The 23,336-nt window shown below is 38.8% G+C and overlaps 2 protein-coding genes across 2 annotated transcripts; one reads left to right on the top strand and one right to left on the bottom strand.

Annotated features, from left to right (window-relative positions):
• Window positions 1-3,126: 3,126 nt before the first annotated feature.
• Window positions 3,127-8,278, top strand: stard7 (StAR-related lipid transfer (START) domain containing 7). The gene is made up of 8 exons (XM_041059360.1): window positions 3,127-4,015; window positions 4,275-4,438; window positions 4,594-4,643; window positions 4,942-5,052; window positions 5,260-5,342; window positions 5,454-5,553; window positions 5,646-5,730; window positions 5,912-8,278. The coding sequence occupies exons 1-8, from the start codon at window positions 3,567-3,569 to the stop codon at window positions 6,088-6,090; spliced, it is 1,221 nt and encodes a 406-aa protein (XP_040915294.1). The 5' UTR covers window positions 3,127-3,566; the 3' UTR covers window positions 6,091-8,278.
• A 7,870-nt stretch (window positions 8,279-16,148) lies between these two features.
• drg1 (developmentally regulated GTP binding protein 1) lies at window positions 16,149-22,215 on the bottom strand. The gene is made up of 9 exons (XM_041059410.1): window positions 22,046-22,215; window positions 20,894-21,017; window positions 20,588-20,763; window positions 20,420-20,489; window positions 19,795-19,964; window positions 18,920-19,050; window positions 17,884-18,051; window positions 17,606-17,728; window positions 16,149-16,537 (listed from the first exon to the last, which is right to left on the bottom strand). Exons 1-9 carry the CDS (start codon window positions 22,082-22,084, stop codon window positions 16,438-16,440), a joined length of 1,101 nt encoding a protein of 366 aa, XP_040915344.1. The 5' UTR covers window positions 22,085-22,215; the 3' UTR covers window positions 16,149-16,437.
• Window positions 22,216-23,336: the final 1,121 nt, after the last annotated feature.

The raw sequence follows: 23,336 nt of genomic DNA, 5'->3' as shown, positions 1-23,336 counted from the left end.
AAGCCCCGCCCCCTTATGCCCAGCTGTCTCTTCCTGTCCTTTCTTTTTCTTTTTTTTTTTTTTGTAAAACTTATCACGTGTTTTGTGCATGGGTGTCTCCTGTTACATTACTTTTCTCTATATTTGTTCACTTACACTTAACCATAAACAAGATTAGATACACTGCCACTACAACAGAAAACTTTCTGAATAATTTCTATTAATAGTCTTAGGACACTTCACCCCCATACAATATAATACCCGTAGCCAACACTAGGCTACACTATACAGTAACGTAGTGTAACTTACTTGTATATCTGCACATATTTGTCATTTTATGTATGTAGAAGATCTGGATACTTCTTCAGTCCACTTCCTGTCTGTAAAGATGCAATCTAAGGTTTTTTTCAACACTTACATACACACTTAAATTCAAGGCACCTTGCCTCTCCAGAACAAGACAATATACAAGATCTGTCTAGAATAGAATAGAGTTTTATTTGCCATTTGCACAGATACATTGCAGTACATGTGCATTGGAATTCTTGTGCATCCCTCCCCTGAGTCAAGCTTACTAAAAGGTTTAAATAATACAATAAAATAAGAAATAAATAAATAAATACAAAAGAAGAGCAAGATAGTAGACTTATAATACTGAGAAGATTCTTAATAAAATTAAGAAAATTAGGTCCCTAATATAGGCCCACTGTCACTTCCAGTATGTGATGTTTCACATGGTGATCGTAACGGGTCTATCAATCAAGGCTGATGTTTTAATCATTGCATACTACCTAAATTGTCATGCCACCACATTTTAAACATAGCTTCGTGGGCAAATCAACATATACATAGACACAAACCACAATTACCCCTAGTAACCACAGCTTACAAGGTAACAATGTCACGTCAAAACAGTGCAGGCAAACACCCAGTGGTGGTGATGTTGACTGCATTACAGAAGACTTGTCGTTCATTCAAGTGCATTCGGTCGGAAATGATAACAAAATTCACCCTCCAACAAAACTCGTTGTTTTGGTGATTGTTCTTTTGTTATGTTCATCAAGAGAGACGTGATATGCTGAATGGAAGGAGTGGTCAATGAGCATAGCAAAATATGTTTGGCGGATCAAGTTTAGCCAAAACGCGTTTTGTATTTGCCTGAGAGCAACGGTGAAAATTCACTAAACACACTGCAGTTGTTTGTTTACAGGGAGTAATGCTGTAATAACAGTACATATGATTATTATTTTATGACGAACTCACTCCTTTCATTGTCTCCCCCTAATTTACGTCACTTCTTTTAAGGATCATGGAAAATTTCCTCTCCCTAAGTCTATTGGGCAATGTTTAGGGTCGGCAGTGACACCTTGTAATTACGATTTTTCTCCGAGCACCCGAAGGCAGCATTTCACAAAGGAAGGAGTGGCGATTGCAGTTGCTGTACATCTGTTTCAAAACTGCCACTACAGGGGGTTTTAGTGTTTTTTTCCCGTAACATCAAACGATTTCTTGTTTAACTTTCACCTATAGCGGTTCCTCACACCATTAGTAAGACTCTTTGTTTACTCCCTTGCCAGTAACCCGAGCCCAGTTACAGAAAATTGACCTCAACTTAAAGATAAGATTATCGTGAGACTGTCAGTCATAGAATTCATGTATACTGATGTATTGAGCGCTTCCACGCCAATAGGCCCGAATTCAGATTCACAGACCTAATTAAAAAATACTCGAAATTACACTGTAAGTCTGCTTCATTTTTAACTTCATGTTCAATATGATAAACCACTTCCCTTATTGTATTATAGTCTACAGCCTGCATACAAATATTCTAACTGTGGAGAAGTCAGAGGACTAATGATTGTGGTGTGGGTTTGTTTGCTTTAGAGATAAGTAAACTAAGAAGCACATGCTGTGTTTGCACGAGGTTCCTCAAAAACATCTTGTCTCATAGTCTTATGATACTGAAATACTTCATGGCTTTCATGAGCAACACACACGAGTTCAAATAAAAATGAATGCAGTGAACTAACAGAGGACCTGGAGGGTTAAATGAAACACTTTCCCCAGTTACACCAGCTGAATCGATGTAACGACACTGCACGGTGAAAAAAAAACATACACTGTCTGGCCTATTTTGTTTACAAGTTTTGACAAGTTAGGCTGCACAGCACAACTGAATGAATGCCTGAATGGCAGGGTTAGACAAAGCCAAAGGTAATACATTTCCAGGCTGTTTCCACGGATTCCCGGGGAGCCTAAAGTTACCATAGACACATTTCTGTGTTGAGAACAATGCAATACCTCTGCTGATCAAAACCAATAAAGCCAACTCTCTCGTGTGCCGTTTTTTTTAGTTTAACTTGTGTAATTTTTAACTTTGAACTCAAAAAACTCTGCGTGTATCACGCGCTTCCAGAATGATCTGTGAAAACATTTCGTGTCCTCTGTATGGTTAAACGGCGCCATCTGGCGTGTATTACACGAAAAACATTTTTGACTACTAATAATTCATTTTGTATGTCGGTTCCAATGTCAAGGTTAGTCTTTCTTAAAGATTTCAGCTACTCCAAATACTTACATTCATTTTCACATCGAGGAAGTGTTAATTAATTATTCAATTAACAATTAACCTCTGCTCCTTCCTCAATGACAACCCCACAGTAATTTATTTAGTTTTTGCCACTAAAAAGCTTTATCAGAACGTGAATCAAGTTTATTAGAGCACACTTTTACTCAATAGCACACATATACATAATTACACAAAAGGTAGACTGCTGTCCTGTGAAACTGAACCTTTGCACACGTGTTGAATCGCTGCTTAACGCCAACGACTTTGGCATTGAACTGGAGGGCGACTTCAGCAGACACTGATCCTGGATAAGATTTGAAACTTAACCTCCTAAACAATAGCAGCTAACCAGAGTAGCTAGGGCGAGAAATCTGATCCCAGATCACCGAAGAAAAATGGCAAGGGGAGCTCTGGTTGAGACTGGACATATACACTTGATGGCGCCCGAGCTACTAAATGTTAAGATGGGCTTCCGCTAAGACCAATCAAAATTGCCCAAAAACAACAAACGTCCAATAAACGCCCGCTCCAGAACCTGTAAGGCGGATCTTCCGAGTGGGTGTGCGTAAGGCAGCAGGAAGAGGAGGTCAAATTCACCTCAGGAGTTTGAAAACGTGAGGCTGTGTCCAGGATAGGTACGCAGGTGGAGTAACAGTGGACGATGTGTTTTAAAATGCATCGATCATAGTTTCGAATCAGAAATAAGTGCGGCAGTGCTGGGGTGACGGTTGTCCGTGTCCCGATAGTAGTCAGTGAACAGAGATAACATTAGCTAATGCTAACGTTACATGTCGCGTGTTCACGGCTAGCTCGACAAATAACGTTAGAACTGGAGTAAAATTATGACTTTTGCTCGGTAAAAGTCCCTATGAACTTCCTCTTAGAGGGAAATGCACCGTGCATCTTCCTCCGCAGAACGTTAGTTTAATAACTAGGAAGTGCGTTAGCTAGCTGCTGCACTTTGCAGCCTCTGGCAAGTATTGTGTCTTTGAGAACTTGTGTCACGGTCACAGCTGTCATGTTTCACTCCGTGCCTCGTCGTCCGATTTGCGAGATCGGTGTTAATACAATGAGGCTTCAGAACAGCAGGTCATTCAGGCGGACTGTCGAGGAGGGCCGAGGAAAGCTTGAGAGGGTCCCATGGCTGGGCAGGAGCATGGGCCTACTTCTGTCCTGGCTCCAAAAGGCAGGTGAAAGTGAGGCCGCGGGATCTGCTCAAAAGAAGAAGGGCTTGCTCTCCATATTTGCGGACCATTGCAGCTTTGTGACCGGACAAAGGCTCCGACGTGCTTGTCAGATCGGTGAGCTCTACTCAAACCTGTACTCTGAGCGCACCAGGTGGAACCTGGTTGGAAACATATGGCGCAGGTTTCAGAGCAAACACGCCCCAACTGGGAAACTGGTCGCGGCCCTGGCTGGTGTCTTCATGTGGGAGAATGAGAAGATTCAAGATGAGGAAATTCACAGGTTGGAAATCTTTCTTTAAATACTCACGGTTTCAGTTACGCTTAAACATACAGTAGGGTGACAAATGCAGGAAGTAACTATTAAAAGAAGGATGTTCGAGTTATAGAGACTTTAGGAGTTTAGGTAAAGGAGAATTGAAGCTTGTCAACCATCGGTATATTTAATGCTGCATTTCATTTCATTGGACTGTGGTCTACACTGTCAGCTGTGCAGTATGCTAAAAAAAAACCCTTTCCTGATATTTGCATTCCCTTTGAAGATGTGGACTTGAGCTACAGGCTCTGGAGGCTGTGAAACGTCTAAGCACATCCATCGGAGCTGTGGCCAGTCAACAGGATCCTTGCTGGGAAGCTGTGATGGAGAAGAAAGACTTCAAAGTGTGGAGGCGGCCTATTCCTAACAGTCACCTCTATGAATACAGAGGTCAGCCAACACACAATCTCTCATGGTGTCACCTGAAGTTTGAAATGCAGATAAAGCACAAATTCAGATTTCTTTCTTTTGTGCTTTTCTTTTGGTAGCAATGATTTTGGTATGATTTATCTTAAGAGTCAGCATCTTTTATGTTTTAATTGCAGTGTTGGGCTCCTACAACGATGTCACACCAAGACAGTTCTTCAATGTACAGGTACAGACTTTTGAGAACCATACAAAATGTTTGTATTATTGAAAGAAAATGTCAAATATGCAAGTATATCCAATTGGTAATTAAAGTAATTTGGTCAAATATTTAAAATATGATTATTTTATTCATGGATTGAGTATATGGTATGCTTATGCCAGCTTGTTTTGCATTTCCATTACTCAGCTGGTCTTACACAACCTGCATATTTGTGTGGTATGTGTGCAGCATAAAAGCAACTGTAACACTCTATGTGCTATATTAAGCACCTTACCCTTGACTTATGCTTTCCCCTTTCCCCCAGTTGGATACAGAGTACAGGAAGAAATGGGATTCTCTGGTTATCAAGCTTGAAGTGGTGGACAGAGATGTCAGTACAGGCTCTGAAATTGTACACTGGGCTACACACTTTCCTGTGAGTTTCAATAGATTGCTATTATGCCTGAAGGGATCAGCCTATTTGTGTTTTCACAGAGCACTTTTGTCTTTTGTTGTACAAGCCAAGTGTGAAGGACATTTGCAATGATTTTCAGCTAGGAGCAAATACTAGCCATGTTGTATCCACCAGTTTGTATTTTAGATTGCCAACTGTTACTTAATCTTGTTTAATCTCCGCTCACAGTATCCCATGTACTCAAGGGACTATGTGTACGTGCGGCGCTATGATGTTGATGTTGAAAACAACCTGATGATCTTGGTATCCAGGTGAGACTTAAAAAATATTTTATTTCTGGAGTTTTCGATATGTTGAATTAATTGAACAACTTTAATTTTGTCTGTCATTTTATCATGTCTATCTGTAATTCTGTTGTACAGAGCTGTGCAGCATCCCAGAGTCCCAGAGACTCAAGAATTTGTGAGAGTCCATTCATACCAGTCAAAGATGGTCATTCGCCCTCACAAGTCCTTTGATGAGGTTTGTAGTGAATGTGTTGCTATAAGAATAAATTTAACTTGCATCCAGTGCCCTTTGTTTTGTAGCCACTGAGTTTGTGTTTTTCGTAACAGAACGGATTTGATTACCTGCTGACCTACAGTGACGACCCTCAGACTGTCTTTCCACGTTACTGCGTGAGCTGGATGGTGTCAAGTGGTGAGCTCCTTTCATCTGTTGAAACCTGCAAATGAAAATCATTTTTTCTTGCTGTTACATTCAGATTTACGTGCAATTTTATACTTTAATGTATTTCTTTTCTCATATGCTTTTCATCTTTGTTCACTGAGTATGTGTATTTTACCTGGTAATAAAGAGGTTTTCCCTTTGCACCTGGCAGGCATGCCTGATTTTCTGGAGAAGCTGCACACTGCCGCCTTGAGAGCCAAGAACTTGGAGGTGGGGATCCATGACTACGCAGGTGTCATCAAATCCAGCGACACCAACCGCCAGCCAAGCCAGGAGCGCCTCAGTGGAGAAAACACACACACAGGTGGTCCTGGACAGATCTACGCTTGAAAAGGATATTTTGTATTTTGTCAGGAGCAATGCTGGCCTGTTTTCACTTACACTTGATCCAGCACCAACTACTTGGGTACACTGCGTGAACTGCAGATGGAATTTACAACCTACAGTAAAGACAAATATCCTCAAAGTCCATCCATAGACATGGTTATGTTGGTTGTAGATGAGTGACAAGAACAATGCACTATGTTGGTGACAGCATTACTATCTTTTGGAGCAAATGTTGCCATGGAAATTGTCATCCAGACTGCTGGCCTTTGCACAATTTTTATTTAGCCAACCAATGCCACGTGACATTTTTTGCCTCTTTTGGTAATGATGTATGTCCTGCAACCACTGGTAAGATCGAGCCAAAACTCAGAATTGTTGAAATTCTTTTTGCCAAAACACTGTTTCTCTCAATTTTATGTTCTCTGTCTTGTCTTCCATTGTTCGACAAGGCTCGACTTTTAAAGGCTATTCAGACCGCCAGCAGTCACATCTGTCTATTGGTGTCTGTAGTGTGATTTCAGCAAGATGACATGGAAATGGTTGTGCAGTATTGGACATAAAACAGTAACTATGACTGGCTTCTGGTCAACATTATCACTAACATAAAACTATGGCCAGGATTTCTGCACTAACAGATGCACCGAGGCCTCTCTCTAACACATTTCTTCATGTATTTCATGGATTTAACTGATTTCCTTTTTGCTTGCATCATAAGGGTTTGATATTCATATGACTGGATGAGATGAATTAAAAAAAAATAGAGAACTTTACAAAATGACACCGCTATTGGAACAATTGTCCACAGAACTGAAAATGTAAAATCTAATGCTTATTTTGTGTTATGGGGATGGCTTTGGTTTGCTGTCAGCACAGTTGAGGTTTTACACTGTCTGTCTGTTAGTGTCTGTGTGACTGTTCAAAACTGCCAGCGTTGACAAAACAGCCTTCTTGGAGATAAACCAGTCCTTCAGCATTAGGGGCATAGTGTCTTATAACAACCAAATAAATCCTCAGATAGAATGGTACTAATATGCTTCTAGCAAGGCAGTCCTACCGAGACACAGTTTAATAAACCTGAGCTCTTTTCAGAGAAACATAGAGCACTTGTGCCACCCAACAATCCATTAACATTTCATGTGAGTTAAAAAAAAAAAAAAGTCCTATTTCGACTCAGAAAGGACTTTGTTATCGTGGTGTTAAACAGCAGCTGTCACTTTAGTTTGCAGTACTGGAGTTATGGGGGTTTGTGTTTTCTATGTGTTACTGTAGATCTTGTGCATTCACAAAACCATAACCTGTATGCTGGAACTCCCTGTTTTTATTAGCTCTGTAAAGTTTTACTCCTGCATTGTGATTCTACAACTTTGTTATTAATGCAGTTCCCACTAAAACTGCATATAATGTATCCTTCCAAATCATCATGAGCTCTTTGCAGGGGGTGTTTTGAATGTCCAGAGAGCACCACATGCTGTGGAATAAAACATTGCCTAATAAAGTACACTGTTTACAGCCTAATAATTTGGTGCAAATATCTTGATCCATCTGTGTTTAAAAAAAACATCTCATCTTGTGCTAAAATGTAATGTCACTTGTTTTAGGTGGTACATCAAACTCAAATCAAAGTAAATCAGCTGCACTAGTTTCAAGATAAAGTGGTACATTGGGTTACACTTTGTGAAGGAAATCCCACATCTAGTATTAATATATCCCCATCGTCAAAAATATGTATAACTCTATTCTGTAGTGAAGTTCCTGCTGTTTAATTTACAAAATGGCAGTTTAAGATGTGAGATATGCTTGATGTGTCGAATGTGTGAAGGAGGAAATTAAATGTTTTTTTGATATTTTATCTCTATCTCTGTGGATAAACTGTGAGACTAATGAAATCATAATGGCCCAACTGAACATGCAATATGCAATATATGTTTATGCTCAGCTTGAGAATGTAACATTTTGATGCTCTGTCATATGTAGACAACTGCGTGCCTCCTGCAGTACTATAAAACAGTTGTCACTTATGTTTTTGTTTATTTCTGCAGGCAGTAAAACATTTGTTGTGATTTGTTAGCACATATGAATTACTTTAGGAGCAGTCTGGATAATTCTGTGAGCTGTTGTAACCCTGTGATTTCAAGCTTCATTGAAATAGAAGAGCAACTGATCAGATCAAATAAACAAATCTTCACGTGTGTCTCACTGTGTTCAGCTGTTCTTTGCAGAGCTCTCTCGGTTTTGACCAGGTCTTTGTAGAGAAAAAGGTGATTAGCTTTGTGTTTGTGCGTAGCAGCCTCAGTAGTCCGGTCTAATGGGATAATCTGTAAACCTTATATTCCCTGTCTCGGCATGAGGTCAGTGACAGACTGCACACGGAGGCTGCACGGCTTCCTGGAAGCACTGTTTGCTCAACTGATCAGCTTGAAACAAGACTACTGACATAAAACTGTAGCTGTCCCAAATTAATACTACATACTAATTCTATACTTCCTATTAATCGTCTTCCTATTTTAGTAGTTAGTATACAACAATACCAATTTACACTAAGGAAATGAGATGCGTGGAACAGGATCTGCATCTGCAAAATAAATCACTGGATGAACAATTTCATTACATCACCTATATTCCATCTAAACAAATCTAGTACAATCAGTCTATCTTGATTGTGTTATCTGAAAACCATGTACATTTGTGGGTTCAACGTTATGTTAATATCTCAATTCATTTGCCTTTCACTAAATTGAAATGCTTATCCTTAGTCTAGTAAAATTAATTCAGGTTGGGTTTACATTTGTCAAGCAATTTAGTACAACAAAATGAAGCTTTGTTGTATGAATATGTACAGGTTTTGAATATTTACTAATGTCAGTCTTGCTGAATTAACTAATATGGTTTTACTAATATCAATCTTACTGTTTCAGTTGTGTTGTTTTTGTTGGTAGTACTAGTAGGCATTAATTTCAGGCAAATTACAAAGGTCCACTAACCTACATAACAAAGGACAAGATACAAAACTATTTTAACATTTTATTTAAATATCTGGCTTTAACATCCAGTTCCCTGGGCTTCACAACGTTCTCTCCTTTAACCATCTTATGCCACACACCCTGTCAGTTATATCAGCACTCACCCACAGGCCAGCAAAGAATGCAAACCACCAGTCCCAACTGTAACTAAATGAAGAGTGGCTGACCCAAACTTCAATGCTGAAGAGGAATAAATGACTTAAATAAATAACAGGTGCATTCGAAACTGTTCAACACAAAGCAATGCACGTAGGAAACTACAGAAATTCCAAAACAATGTTCACTCAGTTCAAGCCACAGCAAAGATTACATAAAGTCTCATTACCACTAGCATAGTGTCATTTTTCACTTAATTACTTACTAAAACAGTAAGTGACTTAATTCCTAAAACCACCAATTAAACCAGTCTTCACCAAGACTCTCATTCTATTTGTTTGCGTCAAATAGTTACCATATCATTATACATTTGGAATTCTGTATTTCACATTTTAAAATTCAAAGTGTGACAAACTTCTAAAACACATTTATAAAAATGCAATAAAATAGACCTTGAAATCCACAAAATATTCTTGGCCCTTAAAAACAAAGTTTACAAATAATCCAACAAGATGTATGACTGCTATACTATAAATATGACTGCACAAAATTGGTGTTTTTTTAAACACTGTTTAATGCCGAATTTATACAGTCCAAACCAAAAAAAAAATCTGCATGTGCTACAATGGAAGCAATATTTCTGTTTTAAATATGTATTACAATATCTGTAATTAATGTGAAAACCTTAATAGTCCCCCTGATTAAGAAGATTCTGATTTCAAAAATTGTAAGAGAACCAAATATGTTCTCCATTACTGACCAATCAAGGCCAAATACCTAGAAAAAGATCCTATAAATGTGGTAATGTGATGTTACAGAAGTAGGAAAAAGTACTTATTACTTTACACAATGATTCTATCTTCCTTCTTTGTTATTATTTCCCCTGCAAAATACAGTGCATATAAGCCAACACTGAATTAGTAAAGCAAATTCAGTTTGCTTGACAAGAGAATATGTCTACATCAAGACAGTCTGTCTGCATTAACGCGGCACCACCGAAGTATTGCGCTATAACTTGCGCTTCTCTGGAAACTGAAGAATAACCAACAGTAACTTAACCAATCTAAACAAAATGATTTACGACTACATCCTGGCTCTTACCCCAGTCGCTGTCCTGTCTCTCTCTCATAGCAGAACCGCTAGCTTGGCTATAGCACAGGTGCACGTTCCACCTGTAGCTAGTTTCTTCAAGGGCTATTGCCTTCACTAAAATCAGTACAAAACCGACCGACAGTGCTAGTTTCAGACATTGCCGTGCTTTTTTCTTTTCTTTTTTTGGCGGAAGTTTTTATTTCCGAAAAAAAGCGTACATCTTTGAGAGATGTACGCTGGGTGTAATTCAGAAAGCATAGCTATAGCAAAGTTAAGCTAGCTTAAACTACAAGAAACGTAGAACACGTACAGAAAAAAAATATTCGACTAAGAAATGTATCAAAAATGTCTAATAACTGCTACTTATCACTCACACACAGTTACCTAAATAAATTAATGTAGGTATAAATTAACTACTTACCCTTAATATCAAGCAAGTGACCCTTCGGCTGACGTCCCAAAATTTAACGCTCCTGCTGCTTCAAACCGTTTCCGCATTTCTTGGACGTGGAGCATGCGCAATAGTTGTCCTTATCAGAGATAATGGTTTGAGCGGGTTTGAGGGACCTCACTGTCATTGGATTGACATTAATGAAATTAATTAGCTTGAATTTTCTTTCAGTCATTTACAACAAACAAACCAGCTCTAATGCATTTCTAGTTTGCCAATCAAACAAATCCAGTACTATGGCTTGCATTGGAATATACTATTATTATTTTATTTTATTTTATTTTATTTTATTTTATTTTATTTTATTTTATTTTATTTCACACCCTTAATGTACTAAAAAGCAAATGTCCACCCCAACCTATATCCACTGAGTTAGCTTTACAGGATTCTGTAGTCATCAGTTAAACCCTGCTTGTAAGTTTTGTTTTGACAACATAGTACCCCAAATTCTGGTTGTTGTAGTCTTTGTGGTTTTTGAATTGTGTCATAGGCTTTTTCATGGAAGGAACCAGTGCTTTTCTTTTCTTTCTTTTCTTTTTTAAATGCATTAATAAATTGTATTTAAAATAATAAATATAATGACAAGTGCATTAAGATAGCAGCTACAGCTGAGGAATAGCGCACCACCTCATCCACAGTTCGAGAGAAGTTTGAAAAAAATCAAGCAAAAGCAAAGAAGGGGTATTTTTCTGGAAGTATATAGGACATGACTAAATAGTTCCCCGGGATGGAGCATATTGACTCAGGAAAACATGAACAAAACAAGGCTCTTGGTGTACTTTACTGCTGTGCTGATCTTTATGACAATAATTTAAACCAAAACATCTTACAGCAATATATTATAGAGTATGTTATTATCTTAAGTAAAGACTGAATTCATTAAACAAGAGACATAAAGAAATGAGGAGTCTGGTTTCATCATTTAAAATTTATTAGTTGAATGTAGTTGTGATTTGATTCATGAGACAAAACAGACTTAATTTAAAATAAGTAGCCAAGCACTGTGTGGAAACAAGAGTAATATAATTTAATCATCATATCAAGTACTCACTCTCTAAACCATGTCGGCTTGTATGTCTCAGGCATTGCGCAATGTCTCATTGTTTGATTTACAGATCTGTGATGTGTCTGCAGTCTTCTCAGAGTGCATATTGTTTTGATATATGACCTCTGCCGGCTGAAATTACTGGCCATAGTTAAAAGCCACTGAGCACTTACTGTAATTGATCGTTTCCATGAATGTGCCATTTTTGAACCAACCAGCTTGTAGAAAATGACACTTTTATCTGTATGAATGCTATAAACCCTCCGATACCCACACTCATTCTCACTTCTTTTTTTTTTCAATTAATTCAAGATGGGGAAAAAAAGACCTTGGTGCCAGTAAAACACACAGGATGTTTAGATGATATTTATTGGACATAGTCCTATATCTAAGTACATCATTAATTAAAACAACATGAAAGAGAATAAAAAGAAAATTAGAGCACGGACCTGATACATCTGTATATTATGTAAAAATCTAAATTACCTTGTAGTTTTTGGTCCTTTTGTATTTTTTGCTCCACAGTTGTTAGCTACATGCTGTACAGCCTCAATTTTCTCCAAACATTTAGGTTTTATTGCACAGTTTTAGTGTTTATTTCCTTAACTATTTTAAATGTAAAAAATACACAAGTACATCACTGACTTTAAAATGGATGTCTGAGTTTTATAATTTGCTTAGAAGTTCACAACAGATGGCAGATAGTGCTCCGAAGCCTCCAAGGTGCTTGGCACAACCATGGACAGAAGACACACTGCATGGTTAGATCAAGCACAATGGGGTCCTGGGCAAAGACGAAAGAAACCAACACCAAAAGGATCCAGGTCAGTATGAGGTGTCCGAGGGACTTGAAAGCTTTGCTGAATATGTAAGTAAAAAGAGAAAACCTGTAAAACACAATATATCTTTTTGCTTTCGTCAAGCATAGCTAACTCGTTCTCGGTGGATGTGGTTCAAAAGTATCAAAACTCCTGAAAGAAATACATCGTCAAAATATTTTCTGGGTTCTTGCAGCTGAGGGAAAGTCCCACGGTTTGGTTGCCTCTGCAGTCCAAGAGACGAAAAAGTCCAAAGGTGTGAGGGAGGGGATCCGAGCTCATGGACTGATACTAAAAAAAAAAAAAAATGGCACCACTGGTTTACACAGCGATTAGAAAAGAATTGTAACATGGTTGCGGTTAAGAACATCTGCAGGGTACGATTAGTCATAGGTCACACTCACTGCGGAAAAAAGGGCTACACCCTTCCTGCGCACAAACTGCGTCAAACCCCACCCACTTGTCTTTCGCACTCCGACTTTTCCAGACACAACCGCAAAAAAAAAGAAAAATCTAAAAATTCAGTTCTCTCAAACAAACATTAAAAATTTCAACATTTTAAGAAAAGATTTATTGTAGGCCCGAGGTTTGGTAGTTTAATCAAATTAGTTCTCCATCAGTCTATTGGGGGGTTTTTCAACTGATCAATGGAAACAGAGTTTGGGTAATTCATTGGTGATCTTATTAAGAACTGCAGCATCTCACAGAGTCCAGTCACTGAAATTTTACTTATAATTGACTAAAAAAAGGAGTCTTGCTGGCCAGTGACATAATGAACTCAGGAATGATAGTTATAGCTTTATCACTGTTGTCCATCGGAGGACATTTACTGTCTCCTTGGAGTAAAGATGAAGCCACTCCTGATATTTTCGTCCTAACTGTGTTAACGGTCACTGAGTGCAATGTCAAGAGTCATGATACCATCAAGCAGAGAGAGCTTTTTCTCCAAAAGGTTTGACAATCTTGTTACCTTCTCTTGTGTTTCTTTCAGCTCCCCAGGGAGGTCTTACTAAAATGAGAAGGCATGGTGCGATAATCAACTTAGAGCTCAGGCAACTGAACCACTTTGTGTGATGAAATTACACCATAATGCATATTAATGCACCATAGAGAAAACCCTGCATTTGTAGTGACCAAATGGCATGAAAATGGGAGTACTTTGGGTGAAAATGGTGGGCGGTGGCGGTGAAACAGACCTCTGTTTTTCAGAACAATGAGGATGTTTCAAAGGGATGCAGTGTGGTTGATGGGATGGTGTGATGGGTTTTATGCATGGATGATTGTGACACATTATGATGCTCTCTTACCTTGTTTTTGGTGTTTTTTTTTCTTTCTTCAAAAATTGACATGGATGACCACAGGCAGGATCTTTGAGGAAGTTCAAACTCCTGTAGAAATCTCAGAATCTGATTCTAAATTTGACTGAAGAATGTTTAAATGTTCTAAATGATTTCTTAAAAATATCTGATTTAAAGCACAAAATTACATAAAATATTCTTCAGAATAAAGATCACAGTGATCAAACCAACAAAATATCAAGACAACACTACAAATATGAGACTTAGTCATAACTTACTCTGCATTTTACCGACAACCTCCAGCTGTTGTCTTTGGAAAGTCACTTCTACACATCTGGTCTTTCCAAAAAACCCACCTTTCCATCTGCTGGCCCCAAAGTCGATGCAAGGTGCAGCTGGTTGAGGGGTGATGAAGGCGGTAGGGTGCTCTGAGCTGTGTCTTGGGGTCTTCCAGCTTGCTCTACTTGAGACAGACTGTCCTGACTGCGTCCTCAGCACCCTTCAAGTCCCCATCTCCTGCCCCTCCTTCAAGCTAGGAGGGGTTGGTGATGTTCTCTTGGGATAGGTGCACTGGCAAGGAGGACTTGGTCAGGCTGGGATTGGACGTGGGTTGGGGAGTTTGGGGGGGTTGCTGGTTCCGCATTTCATAAATATTAATACAGAGTCCTCCCTCTCTAAATGGGTAGATTCTTTAATTTTGTTAGAGGGGGAAGTGCTTTATTCACTTAATGGCTTTTATTAGTGCCCGGTCTTCAACTCTTTCATTAGCTAAAGTGCTGCTATAATTTACAGGGTAAAGGGGGTGGGGAAGAGGCGGTGTCTGAGGAGGGTTGATCCTGCTGCTGCTGGACAGGAGAGCATTACCTTCAACCACTGCAGCTTTTCCGAAAATGTGGCTTTTCTCTCAGTCTGAACTGTAGTCTATAATGTCAAATACTCTCTTGATAGCACCCTTAGTGAACCATTATAGTGTTGTTCTAAGAGTTGTGAGCATGTTGTCTCTCTTGCACACTGACTTTTTATATATCCATTAACTGGAATCCTGTTGCATAGCTAAATCCTTGTTCCTTATCCAGTGTTGTTCTGAATCAGACACTGCAACCAGTAATTAATGGATAATATTGATTGGACTTTTGACAATTAAATGGCTTCTTATAGATGAGCAGAAAAGATTTTTCTGGTCATGCAAAGTAGTTTTTCCTCCATGACCGCATGTAGACTTTAGGATTTAATTTGCTGGGGATCAGGAATTGAGATCAAGAATATAAAATCGTGCAATATAAAATGGCAAAGAAAAACTTTCCCATTTTATTTTGTATGATTTTCTTTTAGCAAATACAGACACACAAGATTACTGAAAGTTGTATATGCTGGATATTTTGTATTGCTCCACAGATGTTCAGTAGATGTTACACCACTTATATTTTCTAGTTTGGTATGTATATTAGATGAAATGTATAGGTGAGTTTAACTGACAAATCTACTACCACATTTTATCAGCATATTAAATATGTTGTGAAACAAACACACCTTTGGAAAAGCTTGTCTCAATTGTATGTAGCTTTGTTGTTCAGTTCGATGGAGTGTAGTCTCTATTCTGCAAATTTCCAGTCTAACAATATCATACTACTGCATTTACTCGGGCATGCACTGGCGCCATCCACTGCAATCATTGGCTAGTATCAGGTGCTCCGACACAAAATGGCTGCTACCCTTCTTTCAGGTTGCAACATATTGACATTAGATAATGCTAGCCTACAGAAGTGCGCCTGGGTCTGATAAAATGCTCTGTATTTTGCTCTGTGGAGTCCTGTTAGTTGTGAACAGCTGGCAGATCATGTCCCCAGACTGCATCTGAGTGAATGAACTGATTAACCTGAGTGGCCGTCCTTACCAGAGAGAGGGGGTGGGCCAACAGCCTGAATAACTGCCTTCATCATCAATGTCACATAAATCACTTAGCTGGACAGGGCTTTCAAATGAGACTTTCTTTTTCTGAGCCAGACTGAAGTGGTTGTGGTAACTCTGTTGCGTAGTACTGCTGTGTCTCTGATGGAGAACATGTAACTGTGAGGAGATTCCTGTGACCGCATGTAGCACATTAAATCATACTGACTTCAATAGAGAAAAGAAGTGTTCCTGGATATACTTGCTATTGAACAGATGCTAACATTCATATCGACGAATCAAATAAATCTATCAAAAGCTGGATAAATAAAAATAAATATAAATATAATTACAACAATAAAAGAAAGGGTAAGAATGAAGCAAGATTGCTTTGTGTTTTAATTGTACAGTTTTTTTTAGATCTTAATGCAAGCCTTAACCAGTATTCAATATGAACTATTCATGGTGCTAAGTACTGTGGGTTCATTTAAATGTTACACATTCATTTCACCGTTTTTAAATTAGAGCAAAAAAATGGGAACCACATGACACAGATGCTCTGGTGGATATGTTTGGCGATTTACTGAGCAACTGTACAGAACACTTTGTGATACACAGGCCATGCAGTGAATTTAGACTCCTTTTACTTTTTCACCAGCTGGATAACATCTTCATCCTCCAACACGTGGTCCTTGCCCACCTTTTGTGGGTTGTGTTTCACAGATGATCCCCACACGAGAGCACTGAAAGAAGAAGAGTTAAAAAAGTACCTAAATTATTGTGTGCGAAGGATCCCTTCAATGCAGTAAACGGGATGCATGTTTAATTCTATACCATCTTAGAGAACAAAAACAAAGAGATGACAGAACTCATCATGCAGCCATCTGCAGCTTCATTATACCAGAAAATACATAATGAAGATTAATCTACTCTTTCTTTGCGACAGAAACAATGGTTCTGCACTATAAAGTAACCTACAGGGTACAATGACATCCTTTAGTTTAAGGCTCTCTAATCACATGTGTCACTGTCTGACCCATTCATTCCCTGGAGGATGGGTAATGCTTACCAGCAGTAACATATTGACTGATTGACGATATTAGCTCTCCCATTTAAAGAGGGTGGTGCAACACATCATCTCAGATCCTAATCCAAAGTCTCCAATTAATGCTTATCTGGCATATCTCACCATAAAGAGGGCAACGCCTGTGATTAAAGTGACTGTGTTTTTTTTTTTTTTAAACCATTAGATGACCACTTGTCATTCTGTTGTATGGTAGTTCTATCACTGCCTTTTAGTATTAAACCTGGTAATCCTTGAAGAAACAGGTAAATAAATTATGTGAAATGCAGAATAAAGGTTTTTGTGGATGACTTTGTTGCTGTCTTCAATATTCTGACTTCAGTGACATGGCTGTATTTAAATATGTTTATAAAATAACCAAGAGTATTATTAAATGGTTATAATGGCTGATGTATCAGAAATAGGCACTGCATTGTTTTATCTGAGATAAATCTAACTAATCAGCTTTTTAACATGTTTAACAATGGTTTCATTTTGCAAACACTACGTACAGAACAGGCATTCCCTTTCTAAGAAAAAGTCTGATGCATTGAATAGATAGAGACAAACCTGAGAGAAACTGTTTGGATGTGAGAATATAAAATAATAAGAAAATTATAAGGAAAAAATAGCCGTTACTTCTCTGGGAGTGGTGCTCAAGATTGTGTAAATGATCAGATCAGTGCTGGTGCTCAGACAGAATTCCCTTTAAGATTTGAATAAATTAAGCCAAGTCTACAGTACTCACTACTTGAATTCTTTGATGAGGTTTTTGTGAATCTTTAAACAAAAATCCTCAACTGAAGTTCGTCCGTCAGGGAGCACAACAGGAGATGTGTAATCAGGAAGCTGGCCTTTAGGTTTGGTGTAGCTGCAAATGAGAACATCATCTCAGTCAAATTTTCCAGTCTCAACAAACAAAAATGTACATTTGACATAGTCTCCCAGTTCTGTAGCATTTAAATTCCTAACAGTCTTTCACCTCCAATCACATCCCCCTCTGGTGACTGGATTAACAAGTCTTACATGCGCACAAGCTTTAGGTAGTCCCAAATCCTCTCCAGCAGGTCGTCAAAGTTCCAGCGGTGATGGGCTGAGATGGGTACACAGTGGGGCACCTTGTAGATGATGTCAAGCTCCTCGATGGAGATCTGATCGATTTTGTTGAGTACATATATGCATGGGATGTAGACCCTGTTGTGACAAGAAACTGTAACTGGCTGTTGTCCATGAAATTACTGCACTCTGAAATGAATTCACACAGTTGCCAAGTGTTTAAATTTTGCAAACCAAACTCTGTGTTGTACTTCACATGCTCTTTAGTGTTTTGCTATACATGTTAAATGACTTTAAACAAGTGTGAAGTGAATGTATTGCTATTTTCATATTTTGGAGCAAGTAATTTATTTTTATGATTAAATCTGTTTTGTTTTTTTTGTCAAGGCGTGTGTGTACAGACCCAGTGAATGTCTTGTTTCTTGTTGATTTATGCATAGTTATTTTTGTTTACATATTTTAAAGAGGAGTATGTTGTGGTTTTTTATTTTATGAGTTTTATTTATATCTTATATATTAGTGTGTATTTTGCCCTCTCCTTTCATAACAGTCTTCTCCCTGGGAACACAGTATTTATGTAAGAAAGACCCTGTTGGTGCTTTCTTTCTCTACAAAGGCAGGGAGGCTCATATTGTTGCCATGTCTGGTGTCTTGCCATAAAATGCTGAAAGAAATTTCCAGGAAGTGTGATCCTATTCCAATATACAACACAGTGCAGAGTCAGATCCACAATACGCACCCCACCTCACATATCATTAGAATGTCCCAGATTCTAATGCATTTGTTCTTGTAATCAATTACACAGAAGAATGGTGGAAGTGGTGAACGATGACATCGCTTAACTAGAGATTCCACATTTGTCTGTGTGGTTGCAACGCACATAAAATGCATTTTCAAATTTATCTGCATTGGTGTACTGGAACCTGAAATGGGATTTTAGACTCCAACAGGCCACACCCACAGGGGATGACTAAGGAAGGCCCATTCTGGCACTTCAGCAGCTTACCGATTTCCCTCCACCACATCAATGAGATCATCAGCTGTGGAGTCGCTGCGCAGAGTGATGTCGGCGTTGTGGATCTTGTACTCTGCCAGGATAGTCTTCACCGTTTCAGCGTCCAGCTCACTTTGTGCACACTAAAGACAGAGAGAGAGAGAGAGAGAGAGAAAGAGAGAGAGGTGGGGGGTGGGGTTGGGGGTGGGGGTAGGCATGATATCAAGACAAGAAAGTGAAAAGGTGAAAACAGAAATCCCTTTAACATCTTAAGCACCTCCATCGTGACTTATGGATTGGTGACTTATGAAGTGTTTCTAGTGCACTTTATTGAAAATCCATAATTAAAATAATGCAGAGCCAGTGGTAATTGTTTATCAAATACAAAAGAAATGCTGTAATTTTGCACAAGTGTAATATGATCTTACACATGTCCACCAGAGGGCAGCATTGAAAAGGGTTTCAGTGTTTGATACCGGGGTGATGAGAACTAACAGCATTTTTCACATTCAATTCTGCAGATCCGTTCAAAACTTTAAATAACTTCTCTGTACCCACAGCTGATCAAAGGCTTTCACATGTTCGTTCAGCTTAATGGGATGCCAGAAAAAAAGCCCATCGTCAAAATGAACTGACAGTCAACCACACACGCCCATGACAACTGAAATCCAGCATGTCAAACTAATGGCAGTATCACATCACATTCTGATAATCTCCCTTTTCTAGCTCATCAGTTGATTGAATGACAAGTAGACAACCAGCATTTAGAAGACTGTCACACATTTTACCACTAAAATCATCTAAGAACTCATATCAGCATAACTTCACACAAAATTGTGAGAAGTTTGCATCTCTATATTTAAGCTGCTGTGCTGTGCAAGACATACTGTAGCTGTGAAGTTGATGCCTCCTTTGTCCTTCTTCTTGAAACCGATGTTGGGTGGTTGCTTGTTAAGTCGGATGCCAAAGCCCTCCAGCTCATGTTCAATTAGCTTCTTATGAACAAGAGGCTTCAACACATCGAGCACTATGAGGATTAGGTTGCAGGTTCGAGCCACTAAAGGAGAAAAGAGCAAGGAAACAGCACTGGTTGGAGCAGAGGGGATTATGGAGTCACATAATTTCTGTATTGGATTCATTATGTATCTGCAACCATTTCAAAATCATAACACTTGTGAGGTTTCTCCTGCCACTAGTGAAGTGTCTTTCTGCCCCTGAAATGATCAAAAAACCCTTTGGGCAGAAATGAATCTGATTAAATCATGGCCTTTAAACGCCACCCAACCCTCCTTATTAAATTTCATCTTGCTGCTTAGATGCCACCAGAAGCACATAACATCACATAGTAATGACAAAAGTGAAACGCGTCTCATTAAATGTAACGACCTTAAAAGCTTTTCATGTTTGCATTAATATCGCTCAGGAGGGAAAAGTTCATTTTTTTTAAAATTAAAGTTTGCCAATAAAAACCTATCTCAGTCTTAGCAGAAACCTCATTGATCATATTTTTACCTGCAATGACTTGTCTGCCTCTGCCCTTGCCATCCTTGGCCCCCTCAATGATTCCTGGGAGATCCAGGAGCTTAAAAGGAAGAAGGCAAGAACAGAAAATAAGCAACCTGCTGAAAACACACTAAACTGAAAACACTTTTACAAGGTACTGAACAAAACCTCTTGTACCTGAATTTTGGCACCTTTGTAGCGAATGACCCCAGGTACTGTCGTAAGTGTGGTGAACTCGTAGGCAGCAACCTCAGAGTACACACCTGCGAGGTTACTTAGCAGTGTAGACTTTCCTACTGAAGGAAAACCGACGAAGCCAACACGAGCATCACCGGTTTTTGCTACATCGAAACCTGAAACGCAACAAAATAATCAGAAACTCACTCTGATGGTTTATGGAACTGAAAAGGCTTAAAGGCATGTCTGTAATAAACCTAGGTAAGCATAGTAAATGGACTAATCATTTAAAAATGGTGATCTTACCTTCTCCTGTTCCGCCCCCGCTGCCTCCTTTTGGTGTGATGAGTTCCCTCCTCAGTTTGGCAAGGCGTGCTTTGAGCAGACCCAAGTGGTGAGCTGTGGCCTTGTTCCTCTGCGTCCTGGCCATCTACAGTCAACAGTGACAACACCAGCATGAGGTCTCAGACCTGTTCTTTGTATGACAATTCTGTACTAACCAGTGGGCAGCAGACAGAAGACAGTTTTTACTTTCTGCAGTCGAGTATAATTTAAGATTGCACTACTAGAAAGGCAGACTGGCAACTTGTCCAGGGTGTTTTCCCTGCCTTTTGCCCATTGCCGGTTGGAACACTGGCAATGGGCAAAAGGCCACTGAGCCCTCCACAACACTGAATCAGAATGAGCAGATATGAGGAATAATGTATCCTTTAGTGCAACCAAGATGCATTATAATAAAGTTAATGTTAGCCCATAATGTAACTAGGACTGTAATTAATGATTAACCTGCAGGTTATTTTCACAGTTAATCAATTAGGACTCTATAAAGAGTCAGAAAACACTGAAAAATCTAAATATCTCACAATCATAATTTCGTTTTCAAATTGACGTAAATAATGATTTATGCTGAAACTGTTTGAACAGGTGGGTAAAGTGTTTTCCTTTAGCTGGTCGCTTAGTGTCATCACCTGCTTTGCTGAACCATTTCAAGACAGTATCACAGACTGGAGTTATCTTGTGAGGAGTTATTGATAACCTTAAAAGGGTCGCAGAAAGGTTCATGCTACCTCCTTCACTATCTTTACTCAAACTTTTAAGATATTCTAAATAATAAAACTACATCTCACCTTCTTTAAAGGTGTTAGTGGGCTATGGGAAACATACGTATACGCGGTTACTAACGTTAGTTTTGTCAGCCTGTCAAACCGTACCTATGCTAGAAACCCGGGAGTTAGCAACATCCTCTCTGTTATCTTATTAGATTCATAATACATCTACAAGCTGAATGGGGACTTTACAATAAACGATGTAACCTGTCAAGGGACTGCGGATCTTAAATATTATGTTTAATGCGAGGCCCAGCAGTGGGAGCTAGGCTATTTGCTAGCGCTAACAGCTAGCGGTTAGCTAAAACGTGACTGATTCATTGAGTTACCTTTCTATCTACTTTAACCTTACCTCATTTTCAATCTCTGCTATTTTGGCGAGTATGCTCATGGTGATGACGATTCCCGTGTACAATCAGCGTTGCCGAAAGAAGCTAGAAAGATTTTACATGTGAGTTGGAAAACTTAGATTTTGTTTAGCCAGCACACGGGGCTACACCACGCAAGTGCCGCTGTGCTTCACGCGAAATCTCGCGAGACCATAGTGGCGAATGCAGCGTTTGCCCGGTGTATTGACTCACAGGACAATCATTACATATTGAAACGAGAAATTACTTAAGATTTCACATATGTTGGTGATGCATCAGGGTGTAAGCAGCGTTTTATTGCTGTAGCATTCTTCTGCAAGTATTTGTACATTGATATTTTAAGTTGTAGTTTTTTTCAGCTCATGCTTGTCTACAAGTCTACAGTTTAAATGCAATTAAATTGCAGAGGCACTTTTAACTGGCTACATAATCCGAATGCTTATTCCACTACTGATGAGCATAAACCAAATTAGAAACACCTCTCAGAATAAGACATTACAATTCAACAGCACTAGAATCGCAGCCTCCCACATAAAATTGAACACATGGTCAGTTACTTACACCCTACATTAGAATGCCTCAAAGTTACTCTATAGGCTAAAATATACATGTTACATGTTGACGTAACAGTCTGACTTCTTTATGCAGGGACATGTACAAACACACATTTTCACTTGTCCTATTTATTATAAAGTCTCACACAGTAAAAAAGAAGGACACACACCTGTCAAATTGTATATTTTTTATTGTTTAATTGTTTATTGTTTAAGTCGCATACAGTATAATCTCTCATTGGTTTCTATATGTTGCTGAAGTTTGTGGACTGAACGTCTGTCATTTTGCTGACCTTCTCATTGACATATTGATTAGTGGGTTGGCTGGTTGATTAAGATCAGTGCTGCTGATTTGATGAGTGACCATCAGATCCTGTCTGACCCATGCTATGCTCTCTGAATGCTGAAAAGGTTGCATTAACAACTATGTTCATATAGTGAATGTTAATATCTAGAGGGTTTATTGGCCACATCAGGGCTTTTCACACAGTTGATACACCGTGTGAAAGGCAGAGGAGGATGTTTCAATAAATTAAAATGTTTTAATTTACTTTTTGACATTAAAACGTTGAAACCAAATAAATACCACTCACTATAGGTAGATTTTTTAGTTCTGCTCTTGAATACTGCTCTTCCAGCTCAGCCCACAGTGTCATCTAAAGCATTTGTGGTAAAAAATAAATGCAATCTGAAGAATAATGCAATTTTAAAATCTGTGCAT

The sequence above is a fragment of the Toxotes jaculatrix genome, chromosome 16 (genome assembly GCF_017976425.1).
Source record: "Toxotes jaculatrix isolate fToxJac2 chromosome 16, fToxJac2.pri, whole genome shotgun sequence".
Classification (NCBI taxonomy): domain Eukaryota; kingdom Metazoa; phylum Chordata; class Actinopteri; family Toxotidae; genus Toxotes; species Toxotes jaculatrix.
This window is presented reverse-complemented; position numbering and strand designations above follow the sequence as displayed.